Below are 16,663 nucleotides of genomic sequence, written 5' to 3' on the forward strand. Positions count from 1 at the left end.
CCCAAAACCTTAATTTCGTGTATCTGAAAATAAGCAATAAGATCAAGCAATATCTTTTCCCGACTCTATTTCTTGTTCCACCTCAAAGTGTCGATTCTGATATGATTCCCGGTTCCGAGAATAATTTTTTTTTTGTTTTTTTTTTCATATGAATTATAAGACTTTTCAAGAAGACGATAATCAGAATAAAATTATTACTGGTGGTTTAATACATTAAAGAAGTTAATAAAACTTAAATGGTAAAAAGTATACATACACCCAAAACCTTAATTTCGTGTATCTGAAAATCAACAATAAGATCAAGCAAGATCTTTTCCCGACTCTGTTTCTTATTCCACCTCGACATCTCTATTCTGATATGATTCCCAGTTCCGAGAATCCTTGTTTTTTTGTTCTTTTTTTTTAATATGAATTATAAGACTTTTCAAGAAGACGATAATCAGAATAAAATTATTACTGGTGGTTTAATACTTTAAAGAAGTTAATAAAACTTAAATGGTAAAAAGTATACATACACCCAAAACCTTAATTTCGTTTATCTGAAAATCAGTAATAAGATCAAGCAAGATCTTTTCCCGACTCTATTTCTTGTTCCACCTCAAAGTGTCGATTCTGATATGATTCCCGGTTCCGAGAATAATTGTTTTTTTGTTTTTTTTTTTCATATGAATTATAAGACTTTTCAAGAAGATGATAATCAGAATAAAATTATTACTGGTGGTTTAATACTTTAAATAAGTTAATAAAACTTAAATGGTAAAAAGTATACATACACCCAAAACCTTAATTTCGTGTATCTGAAAATCAGTAATAAGATCAAGCAATATCTTTTCCCGACTCTATTTCTTGTTCAACCTCAAAGTGTCGATTCTGATATGATTCCCGGTTCCGAGAATAATTGTTTTTTTGTTGTTTTTTTCATATGAATTATAAGACTTTTCAAGAAGAAGATAATCAGAATAAAATTATTACTGGTGGTTTAATACTTTAAAGAAGTTAATAAAACTTAAATGGTAAAAAGTATACATACACCCAAAACCTTAATTTCGTGTATCTGAAAATCAGTAATAATATCAATCAATATCTTTTCCCCACTCTATTTCTTGTTCAACCTCAAAGTGTCGATTCTGATATGATTCCCGGTTCCGCGAATAATTTTTTTTTTTTTTTTTTTTTTAATATTAATTATAAGACTTTTCAAGAAGACGATAATCAGAATAAAATTATTACTGGTGGTTTAATACTTTAAAGAAGTTAATAAAACTTAAATGGTAAAAAGTATACATACACCCAAAACCTTAATTTCGTGTATCTGAAAATCAGTAATAAGATCAAGCAAGATCTTTTCCCGACTCTATTTCTTGTTCCACCTCAAAGTGTCGATTCTGATATGATTCCCGGTTCCGAGAATATTTGTTTTTTTGTTTTTTTTTAATATGAATTATAAGACTTTTCAAGAAGACGATAATCAGAATAAAATTATTAATTGTGGTTTAATACTTTAAAGAAGTTAATAAAACTTAAATGGTAAAAAGTATACATACACCCAAAACCTTAATTTCGTGTATCTGAAAATCAGTAATAATATCAAGCAATATATTTTCCCGACTCTATTTCTTGTTCCACCTCAAAGTGTCGATTCTGATATGATTCACGGTTCCGAGAATAATTGTTTTTTTGGTTTTTTTTTCATATGAATTATAATACTTTTCAATAAGACAATAATCAGAATAAAATTATTAATGGTGGTTTAATACTTTAAAGAATTTAATAAAACTTAAATGGTAAAAAGTATACAAAAACCCAAAACCTTAATTTCGTTTATCTGAAAATCAGTAATAAGATCAAGCAAGATCTTTTCCCGACTCTATTTCTTGTTCAACCTCAAAGTGTCGATTCTGATATGATTCCCAGTTCCGAGAATAATTGTTTTTTTGTTTTTTTTTCATATGAATTATAAGACTTTTCAAGAAGACTATAATCAGAATAAAATTATTACTGGTGGTTTAATACATTAAAGAAGTTAATAAAACTTAAATGGTAAAAAGTATACATACACCCAAAACCTTAATTTCGTGTATCTGAAAATCAGCAATAAGATCAAGCAATATCTTTTCCCGACTCTATTTCTTGTTCCACCTCAAAGTGTCGATTCTGATATTATTAACGGTTCCGAGAATAATTGTTTTGTTGTTTTTTTTTAATATTAATTATAATACTTTTCAAGAATACAATAATAAGAATAAAATTATTAATTGTGGTTTAATACTTTAAAGAATTTAATAAAAATTAAATGGTAAAAAGTATACATACAACCAAAACCTTAATTTCGTGTATCTGAAAATCAGTAATAAGATCAAGCAAGATCTTTTCCCGACTCTTTTTCTTGTTCCACCTCAAAGTGTCGATTCTGATATGATTCCCGGTTCCGAGAATAATTGTTTTTTTTGTTGTTTTTTTTTCATATGAATTATAAGACTTTTCAAGAAGACGATAATCAGAATAAAATTATTACTGGCGGTTTAATATTTTAAAGAATTTAATAAGACTTAGATGGTAAAAAGTATACATACACCCAAAACCTTAATTTCGTGTATCTGAAAATCAGCAATAAGATCAAGCAAGACCTTTTCCCGACTCTATTTCTTGTTCCACCTCAAAGTGTCGATTCTGATATGATTCCCGGTTCCGAGAATAATTGTTTTTTTGTTGTTTTTTTTCATATGAATTATAAGACTTTTCAAGAAGACGATAATCAGAATAAAATTATTACTGGTGGTTTAATACTTTAAAGAAGTTAATAAAAATTAAATGGTAAAAAGTATACATACACCCAAAACCTTAATTTCGTTTATCTGAAAATCAGCAATAAGATCAAGCAAGATCTTTTCCCGACTCTATTTCTTGTTCCACCTCAAAGTGTCGATTCTGATATGATTCCCGGTTCCGAGAATAATTGTTTTTTTGTTGTTTTTTTTTCATATGAACTATAAGAATCTTCAAGAAGACGATAATCCGAATAAAATTATTACTGGTGGTTTAATACTTTAAAGAAGTTAATAAAACTTAAATGGTAAAAAGTATACATACACCCAAAACCTTAATTTCGTGTATCTGAAAATCAATAATAAGATCAAGCAAGATCTTTTCCCGACTTTATTTCTTGTTCCACCTAAAGTGTCGATTCTGATATTATTCCCGGTTCCTAGAATAATTGTTTTTTTGTTTGTTTTTTTCATATGAATTATAAGACTTTTCAAGAAGACGATAATCAGAATAAAATTATTACTGGTGGTTTAATACATTAAAGAAGTTAATAAAACTTAAATGGTAAAAAGTATACATACACCCAAAACCTTAATTTCGTGTATCTGAAAATCAACAATAAGATCAAGCAAGATCTTTTCCCGACTCTATATCTTGTTCCACCTCAAAGTGTCGATTCTGATATGATTCCCGGTTCCGAGAATAATTGTTTTTTTGTTTTGTTTTTTCATATGAATTATAAGACTTTTCAAGAAGACGATAATCAGAATAAAATTATTACTGGTGGTTTAATACTTTAAAGAAGTTAATAAAACTTAAATGGTAAAAAGTGTACTTACACACAAACCCTTAATTTCTTGTATCTGAAAATCAGTAATAAGATCAAGCAAGATCTTTTCCCGACTCTATTTCTTGTTCCACCTCAAAGTGTCGATTCTGATATGATTCCCGGTTCCGAGAATGATTGTTTTTTTGTTTGTTTTTTTTCATATGAATTATAAGACTTTTCAAGAAGACGATAATAAGAATAAAATTATTACTGGTGGTTTAATACTTTAAAGAAGTTAATAAAACTTAAATGGTAAAAAGTATACATACACCCAAAACATTAATTTCGTGTATCTGAAAATCAGCAATAAGATCAAGCAAGATCTTTTCCCGACTCTATTTCTTGTTCCACCTCAAAGTGTCGATTCTGATATGATTCCCGGTTCCGAGAATAATTGTTTTTTTGTTTTTTTTTTCATATGAATTATAAAGAAGACGACTATTCAAGAAGACGATAATCAGAATAAAATTATTACTGGTGGTTTAATACTTTAAAGAAGTTAATAAAACTTAAATGGTAAAAAGTATACATACAGCCAAAACCTTAATTTCGTGTATCTGAAAATCAGTAATAAGATCAAGCAAGATCTTTTCCCGACTCTATTTCTTGTTCCACCTCAAAGTGTCGATTCTGATATGATTCACGGTTCCGAGAATAATTGTTTTTTTGGTTTTTTTTTAATATTAATTATAAGACTTTTCAAGAAGACGATAATCAGAATAAAATTATTACTGGTTGTTTAATACTTTAAAGAATTTAATAAAACTTAAATGGTAAAAAGTATACATACACCCAAAACCTTAATTTCGTGTATCTGAAAATCAGCAATAAGATCAAGCAAGATCTTTTCCCGACTCTATTTCTTGTTCAACCTCAAAGTGTCGAATCTGATATGATTCCCGGTTCCGAGAATAATTATTTTTTTGTTGTTTTTTTTTAATATGAATTATAAGACTTTTCAAGAAGAAGATAATCAGAATAAAATTATTACTGGTGGTTCAATACTTTAAAGAAGTTAATAAAACTTAAATGGTAAAAAGTATACATACACCCAAAACCTTAATTTCGTGTATCTGAAAATCAGTAATAAGATCAAGCAAGATCTTTTCCCGACTCTTTTTGTTGTTCCACCAAAAAGTTTCGATTCTTATATTATTCCCGGTTCCGAGAATAATTGTTTTTTTTTTTTTTTTTTTTTTTAATATGAATTATAAAACTTTTAAAGAAGACGATAAAAAGAATAAAATTATTAATGGTGGTTTAATACTTTAAAAAAGTTAATAAAAATTAAATGGTAAAAAGTATACATACACCCAAAACCTTAATTTCGTGTATCTGAAAATCAGTAATAAGATCAAGCAAGATCTTTTCCCGACTCTATTTCTTGTTCCACCTCAAAGTGTCGATTCTGATAAGATTCCCGGTTCCGAGAATAATTGTTTTTTTGTTGTTTTTTTTCATATGAATTATAAGACTTTTCAAGAAGACAATAATCAGAATAAAATTATTACTGGTGGTTTAATACTTTAAAGAAGTTAATAAAACTTAAATGGTAAAAAGTATACATACACCCAAAACCTTAATTTCTTGTATCTGAAAATCAGAAATAAGATCAAGCAAGATCTTTTCCCGACTCTATTTCTTGTTCCACCTCAAAGTGTCGATTCTGATATGATTCCCGGTTCCTAGAATAATTGTTTTTTTGTTGTTTTTTTTTCATATGAATTATAAGACTTTTCAAGAAGACGATAATCAGAATAAAATTATTACTGGCGGTTTAATATTTTAAATAATTTAATAAAACTTAAATGGTAAAAAGTGTACATACACACAAACCCTTAATTTTATATATCAAAAGATAAGTGAAGTTTCCCCATTTTTTTTTCAATTCCGATTCTAATCCCGACTCCATCTTGATGTCTTGGTTCTGTTACGATTTCCGATTACAACAATACTTATCTCTCCTATGGTTTCGATAACAATTATCACTACAGGAAGCCATATCAACTAATCAAGTTCGTATTAGAAATGTTTCAGATATAAGAAATAACTATCAATAATTTGATGTTTCCGACTTTCAGGGCAAAAAACAAGAAATCTAAGCTTAATCGAATGTCAGGAAGATAAAGTATTAAGGGAGATAAAGTATATATTGTCAGGATGATGAAGTTGTATTCAACAACTGTAATTTATTCCAAGCATGTAATAAATGTACAAGTTAATATACCAGGGGGGATGGGGGGTAACACCCCCTCAAAGATGAACAATTTGTAGAGTAACTCACAGAATTGTGTTTTGTAGGCTTGAGATTCCGAATTATTTTCAGTACCAGTCACGGTTAATCCCTAGACCCCTACCATTTGGACACGAAGCAGTAAATGCCCCCTATAATAGGTCTGCCCCAGTTGCACAATTTTTTAGCATCCAAAAGGTCGGTCCCATACTCTCTCCCTTCTTATGCATCCAAAATTTCTATTAAATGCCTTTACCTTTAAAAATTGTATACTTTTTTTACTCAATTCCCGATAAAATTCTGGTCCTTTGAAAAACGAGAACGATATATTACAACGGCTAAACCAACCCCAAGCCCGGTCCCAAAATCTTTTATTTTCGAAACAGAAAATTTCAACACTACATTACTCGTTTTGTTACTATCTCGGTTAGATCGATTCCAGGGTAATGATCCTATCTCAGTGCTTTGGGATTCAAACTACATCTTGGCACGTCCGTCCATTATGGGGAGCCCTTCTATATTTCCCAATAGTTTCATATTTTTACATGATTTTTTAAACCTTTATCTTACTCTGCCATGATAACTCAGTCCTCTAAACCACAAAAAACAGCATTAAAGAAATAAAAATGTTACAATAAATATTATAGGATATTCTATATCAAATATGTCTATACTTTGGAATACAGGTAGAATATTCCAAATTTCTCTCTTTTCTTCATTATTTTTATTTGTCATACTTTCCCCTTGGCAGCTCAATTTTGCATTTAGGAGGACAGTTCCATAGGGAAATTGTCCCCGGGGAGAGGGGGAAAACAAAAAAAAAGAACCAACAAAATACAGCAAAGTATCTAAGAACACTATAGCAGTTGACTGTCTGCCAAACGCCGACGTGCATTTACATTTTACCTGAAACAATTTAAAATCTTCTGCCAATTTACTGAATTAACAACACCACAAAAATCAATCCATAGATAGCCTTTCAGAAGGCCGTATCCAGGGCGTTAAGGATATCGACCCCCCCCCCTAGAAAAATGTTTATCCGAATCATAAAAACGGGACAAAAATGAATATAAAAGAATTAATGCGTTTTTTGAGGTTTTTTACACCCCCTCTCCCCCCCCCCCCAAAAAAAAAAAAATCTTGGTTTTTTTACTTGTATGTAATGTAACTTGTAACTTTACAGACAGGCGCTTAAACAATTTTTTTTCTCTATGTTTTGTAGCGTTTGTACACAAAACTTAAGTATTATTTCACATTATTGGATTCGGCCTTGCGGTACCCGTAATTGCATAGTAATTTCTTATCCCAGTAAACACTTTTTGTATTCTGTCAATTATAATATATGTATTTATAATACATGGTGAACAGCTAAATTTTTCAAGATTTGTTCAATTTCCGCAAAAATATTATTGTTTTACTTTTTCCTATAAACTTGAAAATTTAATCATTTATTAACACTTATATTAAAGTTATTAACACCTATTCAAAACTCTAAAATGCAGATAATTACTGCTGCTGTTGCTGGTTAACCCAATAGATGTTTGCTCCCTAGCCTTCAGTTAAAATTATCGATAACCAACAGCTGAAATTATATTGAGATATTTTTCAAAAATATATTGTCGATAGCCCCAGTCTACAATTGAAAATAAATTAAAACATTTTTCTTTGCGAGGAAGAGAATTTTTTTTATTTTTAAAACAATAGCCTCCAAAACCATACATTCCAGTGTAGGGATTTCCCCTCTGTCTTGTCTAGGAATAATAAATTATTGGGATTTTTGAGAAAAAAAATTGGCAATTTTGATAGCTCACCTGTTCGACTACGTCTCCTGCTACTGTCCTTACCAAATCATAAAAGTCATTGTCGGAAAATTCGTCAGCGTTGCCAGGCAGCCAGAAACTGATGTCGTTTGGACACGGGGGATAAATGCTGATTGGCTAAAAGGAATGAATGTATATTTAGTGAAACATCATTGTTTGGTTTGAAAAGCCTCTCTAGGTCGTAAGAACAACCAATTTTTCCAAAGCAGCAATAGATCTTTGCTCCGAATATAATAATATAATTTTTAAAATGATATGATAAATGAAATTGAAAAGAGGTTTACGACAAGGTGGAGTTTTATCTCCGACCCTTTTTAATTTGAGTATTTCAGGAGTTCTGGCAAAGATATCGGCTACCTATCTCTCCGGTTTTTCTGATGTTTCATACCTGGCTTACGCTGATGATCTGCTTCTTATAAGCCGTCCTAAAACTGGTTTATCTAACATGGTTTCATGTGTTGCCACTCTTTTTTCCGACATAGGCCTTTCTCTTAATGTAGATAAATGTAAATTTCTTTCTTTTAATAACATTTCTAGTACTTCCTTTCGTTGTAGTGGCTTTACTATCCCTCTCGTAGATTCTCTTTGATGGCTCGGTATTTCTATTACAAATAGTCTTCCGGGTTTGCGCCAGCGCACAGTCTCAGATATTAATATGAAAATTAAATTAGGATATGCTAAGATTGTTGCCAATAGAGGTAAATATAATAAACTCGCCTTGGCCAAGCTCTGCTCAACTTTTTGTGACAATTCAATTCTTTTTGCTTCAGGAATTTTTCTCCTTTTTAATAAAAATGAGTTAAAAAGAATCCGGATTAATTATTTTAGATTTTGTAAATCTTTGTTGTTTCTTCCACCTTGGACCAAAAACCGGGTAGTTATTAATAAATTTCTTGTTCCTAATATTACTGAAAAACTGGAAGCACTACACAGACAACTTTCAAATACTGCTTGTATCCGTTTTTCTCCGCACCATCACCTTGTCAGGTTTTTTATTGTACCTCTGTACAGTGTGGGTTAGAAATAAATAATAATAATAATAATAAAAACAAAAAAAATTTTTTAAACACGAAAAACGGGTTTTAATTTTCTAACAAGCAGTGAACTACAAAACAATTAATTATGCACAAAGCTCCGAATATCTCACATTCGGGAGTTTTCTCAACGGAAAAAATAAATAAATAAAGCAAAAAAAAACAACTTAAATTACATTACAATAAAACATACTAAACACATAAAGAGAACAAAAAGCAAAACGAAAGAAAAATATAAATAAATAAGAACAAAACTCACATATTAATTAAACACTTCCATGCACTGAATGTCTTTCAACTGGCTTCTCTCAGTATATAAATGGAAATATATTAAATAAACACTTCCATGTACTGAATGTCTATATTGATTCTACTGTTCCTCCCAGTATATAAATTGAAATCTATCAAAAATGAATTATATTTGAATTATATTTTTCATTTTTGATAGATTTCAATTTATATACTGGGAGGAGGCGAGTAGAATCAATATAGACATTCAGTACATGGAAGTGTTTATTTAATATATTTCCATTTATATACTGAGAGGAGGCCAGTTGAAAGACATTCAGTGCATGGAAGTGTTTAATTAATATGTGAGTTTTGGTCTTATTTATTTATATTTTTCTTTCGTTTTTGCTTTTTGTTCTCTTTTTGTTTTTTTTTTTTTTTTTTTTAATTTAATTTAATTTTTTTTTTTTTTTGCTTTATTTATTTTTTTTTTTTTCCGTTGAGAAAGGCTCCCGGATGTGGGGCCGAAATATTCGGAGCTTTTGTGCATAATTAATTGTTTTGTAGTTCACTGCTTGTTAGAAAATTAAAACCCGTTTTTCGTGTTTAAAATTTTTTTTTTGTTTTTAATGGAAAAGCAGTGTGGTCTAAGAAATTATTTAATAATAATAATAATAATATCAATTAATTTATTAAAATAATATTTATTAATAATACATACAATAATTTATATAATTTAATTATATAATATTTAAATACTTAAATTTATAAATAAAAATTTATTAAAATAATAAAATAATAAATATAATTTTTAAAATATAAGATCACAGAATTTTTGCTGCAAAAACAAATGAAACCAACCCAAATGCCTAATTCAAATACAAAAAGATTAGGCAAACTTTCTTTTTTGAAGATGCCGCAATACACGAGATTTTAAATCGGTTAATCAGTTGGACACCTTGTGATAGTACGGTGGATTGACAGACTTGCTAATAGTCCCTGTAGAAAAAGACCGACAAACTGAAACATCGATTTGACATTCTATGTGCCACCAATAATTCTGGAGGATGATTATATTCCTCTAATATATAACCAATAACTTGCGGGCCCTTCTACCAGGATATCGAAAATTTTTCCAGAAAAGCTCAAGCTGTACCAAAATTCAACATAACAAAAACAACCCATACTCATTCGACCATAGAAAAAATTCAACCAAGAATTACTTTGCCCACAACTCAACAGATTTAAAATTTCGGCTCAACATTCGACCAAGGATAATCGGGATGAGTCTTGTTGGGTTCAGTTTTAGAATCTCGCGAGATCTTGAGCTTTGTTGGAGCATTACCTTTCGTAGTCAATCAATCAATTTATCTAAAGAAAACAGAGACAAAATTACAAAGCTTTATACCCAGACAAACCCAAAATTTTGATACTTTTAGAACAGGGCAACGAATTTAGCAATAACGATTATAGTAAAAATTTTATGAAAACAGTTAATTAATTCTATATCGATCACACATTGATATATATATATATATATATATATATATATATATATATATATATATATATATATATATATATATATATATATATATATATATATATATATATATATATATATATATATATATATATATATATATATATATATATATATATATATATATATCATTTCTAAACTCTGACCTGATGGAAGCATTGATGAATGGAAAAGGTGAATGCATTCCGGTCTCTAGTTTCCATACCTTTGGTCGAGAAACCACTGAAACCACAAACTTTAAAACTCTGTTGTTTGAGCTTCAAGGTCAATTTAATATTGACAGAATGTTCCTCTTTGGCCAACAAAAATCATTCAAGCCTTACAAAGAAAAGCCATGACAGTGTATTAAATGTCTAAAGCTTGGTCACTCAGATAAATACTGTAGAGAGGATTCCAACATTTGTAAGATTTGCCTTGGCAAGGACCATAATGAGTCAAACTGTTAATTTGACCCAATATGTACTAATTGTAAGGGCAAACACCAGTCCCTAGATAAAGGAAGCTGTCCCAAATATAAACAAAGGGCAGGGATACTAAGAATAGCAAAAGAGCAACAACTTCCAATCCCTTTTGTAGCAATGCAAGTCCCAAGGACACCAAGAGTCCCCCGTCCCCCCACAGTCCTCAGGCAACCAACAGCCCCTGAACCACCAACAGGTCCCAGGCAAACAGCATCCCCCAGGACACCAAGAGGTCCCCATGCTTCCCCTAGTCTTGAAAATTTTCAGAATAATCTCATTCGAGATAAAACTAATCCATGGGTCCCATTGATAGCAAGTGCCCCCACAAAAAAACTGAAGAACCCCCTTTTCGAAAATCCTGCGCCAGGAAAGACATCACGACCGACAAAATTACCTGAAATTACTCTCCACAGATTTCACACAGTTTTTCCAAAGGCTTTGGAAGATGAATCAAACGTGTACTTTAAATTAGCCAGCTTTACAGTTACCTCTATGCTCATCTCCCAATTAGAGTTACCCAATCAGTTGAAATGCATTATTCTGAAGAATTTGGCAAAAACTCACTTTGGCGAGACCATAGTTTCCGAAGCAGAAATTCAAATTGAGAGTGTTTTAAGCCAACATAGGCTGATTGAGTCACAATCAGAACGCCTGACGACTATTTAATGTGTGACTTTTGTTTTTAACTAATTTATCCCTTTCCAATAACAGTGTTTTTAATTATCCCGATATAGATGATAATCAGCATGCCAACCCTATAAGCAGCCCCCCTAGTACCTTAACAAATGCTAGTTGTAAATACCTTGATATTTTCGATTTTGCTACTAATGTGAAGCCAAAACTAGTAAATAATAATTCCCTTAATGTTCTTTGTTTCAACATCAGAAGCATCCGGGATAAGTGGTTCAAGTTTAAAGATTTAATTTCAATTAATGGTGTCTGCCCTTTCGATGTAATAGGATTAACAGAGACATGGCTTTCCGATAATGATGACACTAGTGATTTTTTACTCCCTGGTTACCAAATAATCCATATGCCCAGGAGATTGACTAATTGTTCTGGGGGTATCTCACTTTACATCCGTTCGAATGTAAATTTTACCAGGCTATCAGAGTGCGAATCTATTTTCTCTACACAACTAAATCTCAGATGTATTTATTCAATAATTGTAAACCTAGTTATCGGCCAAAATTCCTATATACTCTCCTTATTTTATAAACCTCCTCCATTTCCGACCTCATGTTTTTGTAATCTATTTGATGATTTTTCTAATTTATTAATCTACCCCGTAAAAAGGCAATAGTTCTTGGAGACTTTAATTGCAACCTACTCAATGTGGGTAAAAATATTGAATCTGACACTTTTTTTGAATCCGTAACCGCGAGTGGTCTTCTACCCACACTTTTTTTTCCCAGTAGAGTCGATCCTGTGAGATCAACTTCAACATTAATTGATAACATTTTTGTATCCACTTCCCTGGGAAATGACCCGTCCTCAAATAGAGTATTTTCGGATCTGTCAGACCATTTTCCTATTTAATTTTCTCTACCTTCGCAACCACTACCTCTACGGTCTAGAATTAATATCCCAACACCTACTCGAAACTACAGTTCTGCAAATATAAACCATTTCATCGATTGCCTAAGAACCACTGACTGGTCCGATGTCTTAAATTGTCTCGAGGTAAATTCTGCCACAAATGGTTTTGCGCAAAGGCTAAGTGAGATTATCCATTCAACTTTTCCTATTCGTAAACCTAACCGGAAAAATATCCCTATTTGCCCCTGGATGTCACATAGCCTCATTGTCTCCTCATATCGTAAAAAAAAATTATATAAGTTAGCCTGTAAGACCAGTAGTGATATTGACCTATCTAATTATAAACATTATAAAAACTTATACACTAAACTCATCCGTGAAGCGAAGAAAAATTATTATTATACAAAAATTCTCAATTGCAAAGGAAATCTGAAAAAGATATGGTCCACCATTAATGATATACTTTCAAAAAATAGAAAATCAAAGTCTATACCTATTCGCCTTAAAGACACAAATGGTAGATTAATTGACCTTGATCAGATTTTAATTTTGATTTCAAATATATAAGTTTCATCAAGTTTAATCTTACCTATCAAAAGTTACGCGCCTGAGAAATTTTGGCTAATTTTAGAAAAAAGGGGAATAGACCATCTAAAAGTTATAGAACCTTAATGAAAATCACACCATCATATTCAGCGTATCAGAGAACCCTACTGTAGAGGTTTCACGCTCCTATCTACAAAAATGTGGAATTTTCCATTTTTTGACAGAAGAAAGATCACGGATGTGTATTCATTTGTTTTTTTTGTTTGTTTTTTTTTCTTTTCCCCAGGGGTGATTGTATCGACCCTGTGGTCCTAGAATATCTTGGGAGGGCTCATTGGAACGGAAACTAAAAGTTCTAGTGCCTTTTTTAAGTGACAAAAAAAATGGAGGGCAACTAGGCCCCCTCCCACGCTCATTTTTTTCCCAAAGTCACCCGATCAAGATTTTGAGATAGCCATTTTGTTCAGCATGGTCGAAAATATTATAACTATGTCTTTTAGGATGACTTAATCCCTCAAAGCCCCCAGGGGGAGGGCTGAAAGTTATGAACTTTTACCCAATTTTAACATATAGTATTGGTTATTGGGACCTGGCTCAATGGTAACCGAAACTCTAAAAAAACGGAATTTTTACACAAATAGATACATCAAAAGAATCGAATTTTAATGCTGATTTCAAATATATAAGTTTCATCAAGTTTAATCCTACCCATCAAAAGTTACGCGCCTGAGAAAATTTGGCTGATTTTCGAAAAAGGGGGAAAGACCCCTTAAAAGTTAGAAAACCTGGATAAACATCACACCATCATATTCAGTGTGTTAAAGAACCCTACTGCTGAGGTCTTACGCTCATATCTAGAAAAATGTGGAATTTTGCATTTTTTGCCAGAAGAAAGATCACAGATTTGTGTTTATTTGTTTTTGTTTTTTTTTTCCCAGGGGTGATCGTATCGACCCAGCGGTCCTAGAATACCGAGGGAGGGCTCATTCAAACGAAATTTAAAATTTATAGTGGCCTTTTTAAGTGACCAAAATAATGGAGGGTAACTAGGCCCCCATCCAACGCTCATTTTTTTCCCAAAGTCACCTGATCAAAATTTTGAGATAGCCATTTTGTTCAGCATGTTCGAAAATATTATAAGTATGTATTTTAGGATGACTTAATCCCCCGAAGTTCCCGGGAGGATGGCTGAAAGTTATGAACTTTACCCAATGTTAACATATAGTATTGGTTATTGGGAAGTATACAGTACAGACGTTTTCAGAGGAGATTTTTCCTGGTAGTTGGGGGGGGGGTCAGGGGCTATGTGGGAGGATCTTTCCATGAAGGAAGTTTTCATGGGGGAAGGGACACTGCTATGAAGGGGACGCCGGACTTCCCAGCATTATTTAAAAAAAGATCAGAAATTAAATATAAAAAAACAAATGTTTTTCAACTGCAACAGCAGCAACATCAAAACTTTAAACGAACAGAAAATATTACATATATGACTGGGTTCACCCCCTAGTCAATACCTCACTCTTTAAGCCAGAGATTTTTTAGTACTTTCATAAGAGCTATTTATTCGAATTAAAGGCCTTTGTGATTAATCGGTCATTTTTAAAGAATTGGAACAAAATTCGAACTTTAGCTTAAAGAGCAAGGTATTGACTAGGGGGCGAACCCCCTAATATACGTATTAAAAATATATGAATATAGAAGTTCGATACGTAAGTTAATTCGTAACTTACCTATATTTATTACTAATAAAAACGTTCGTAAATAAAACAAAACAAGTTTTGAGAAAGCCATTTAACCAAATAAAAATAAAATTAATATGAAACTTGTGTTTTAATTATTCATGTACGGTGAGCCAAGATCAAAACCTGCATTTATTCAAAAACGTTCAAAAATTAAATAAAAAACAAGTTTTTTTAACTGAAAGTAAGGAGCGACATTAAAACTTAAAACGAACAGAAATTATTCCGTGTATGAAAGGGGCTGTCCCCTCCTCAACGAATTGCTCTTTAAGCTAAAGTTTGGCTTTCTCACACCTCTATTTTTCTTTAAACAATAAAAACTTTCAATCTAATGGATCTCATGGAAGAAATATTGTGAGACACAAGCAACTATGGCAAAAGTCACATGGAAATGCAAGAAAAGTGGAAAATTATGTAAATGAACATGTTGATTCACTTGGACAACAGCCTCGGTAAGAGGACAAGCGACAAGGCAATATATAAAAGCCTGCCGCGTAGCCATGCCGGGGAACTGTACTATAATATACCGGGGGAACTGTCGGGGAACTGTACTACATGCCGGGGAACTGTACTATATATATACAGTTCCCCATGCCGGGTATATATATATATATATATATATATATATATATATATATATATATATATAATATATATATATATATATATATATATATATATATATATATATATATATATATATATATATATATATATATATATATATATATATATATATATATATATATATATATATATATATATATATATATATATATGCCTTTCTTAGATGTTTTGATTATAAAAACTAATCCTATTCTTGAATTTTCTATATATAGAAAGCCGACTCATAATGATCGATATCTACATTTCTCTTCCCATCACCCTCCTTCTTTCGAAAGAGGGGCAGTACTCTCTTTAATCGACAGAATCTTGAGAATTTTGTCCCGTAACCAAAAAACTCTTGAATTGAATTATATCATGGATATTCTTTACTTAAGTTGTTGCACAATCAAATTCATTGACAATATAATAGATATACGATTTAACAAGATAAAAGACAAAAATAGGGAGCTTGTTCCCTTGATTCAGTTACACCGGCAATTGAGAAAAAAACTTTCATCGTTTTACCATACATCCCGAAACTTGGCGATAAACTTGGAAAAATTTTAAATAAATTTAATCTCTCTGTTTCTTTCAAAACCGAACAAAAAGTTGAACACTTTTTCAACTCTGGAAAGGATAAAACAAACCCTGTACTGGGTAGTGGTGTCTACAGAATCCCTTGTTCTTGAGGAAAATTATACATTGGTAGGACGCATCAACAACTAGGTGAATGTTTGCATGAGCACAAAATTTTGATAGATAAGTCCCTGAGATTAAAAAATAACAATGACAACTTTGATTCGGCATTGGCTTCGCATATTTTTGTAAATCCGACCCATCTAGTTCTTTTTGACGAGGCAACCTTAATATCAACTGTAAATGGCGTACCACAAACTTTTAAAGAGGTAATTGAGATAAAAAATATATGAACCAAAATTTAGCAATAAATAGAGATACTGGAGATATTTCATTAAGCCAAATTTACGACGATTTAATCTTGAAGGACTCAATAAATATTTTCACCCGAAAAAACTTAAAAGAACCTATTTGCATATCTAATGAAAACCGAAATTGTAGACCAGCTAAAATTATTGCACGACGAAAGATCCTTGCACAATCATCTTGGTAAATTCCTTTTCATTTATTCCTGCCTGGTTTTTTATTCAGTGTCTGTTCTGTTTTTGTATAGTAAACTTCGAAAGGTTAGATTTTCGTTTTTTTTTTCTTTTTTTCTTCTTTTTTTGTTTTTTTTTTTTTTAGCACTGAGGACGACTTGGCGGAGGTCCTTGTCGAAATATTTGCTTATATTTTGTCATCTT

The 16,663-nt window shown here is 31.3% G+C and overlaps 1 protein-coding gene across 1 annotated transcript in view; it reads right to left on the reverse strand.

The window, feature by feature from the left end:
- Positions 1–16,663, reverse strand: part of LOC148945595 (putative phenylalanine--tRNA ligase, mitochondrial) — a 69,738-nt gene that overhangs the window by 23,284 nt on the left and 29,791 nt on the right. Inside the window, exon 5 of the mRNA XM_089098666.1 lies at positions 7,640–7,765. Coding sequence (XP_088954792.1) covers positions 7,640–7,765 — 126 coding nt within the window. The remainder of the gene's footprint in view (positions 1–7,639; positions 7,766–16,663) is intronic.

This window comes from Artemia sp. Qi Xiang Cuo, chromosome 13 (genome assembly GCF_049724085.1).
Source record: "Artemia sp. Qi Xiang Cuo chromosome 13, ASM4972408v1, whole genome shotgun sequence".
Classification (NCBI taxonomy): domain Eukaryota; kingdom Metazoa; phylum Arthropoda; class Branchiopoda; order Anostraca; family Artemiidae; genus Artemia; species Artemia sp. Qi Xiang Cuo.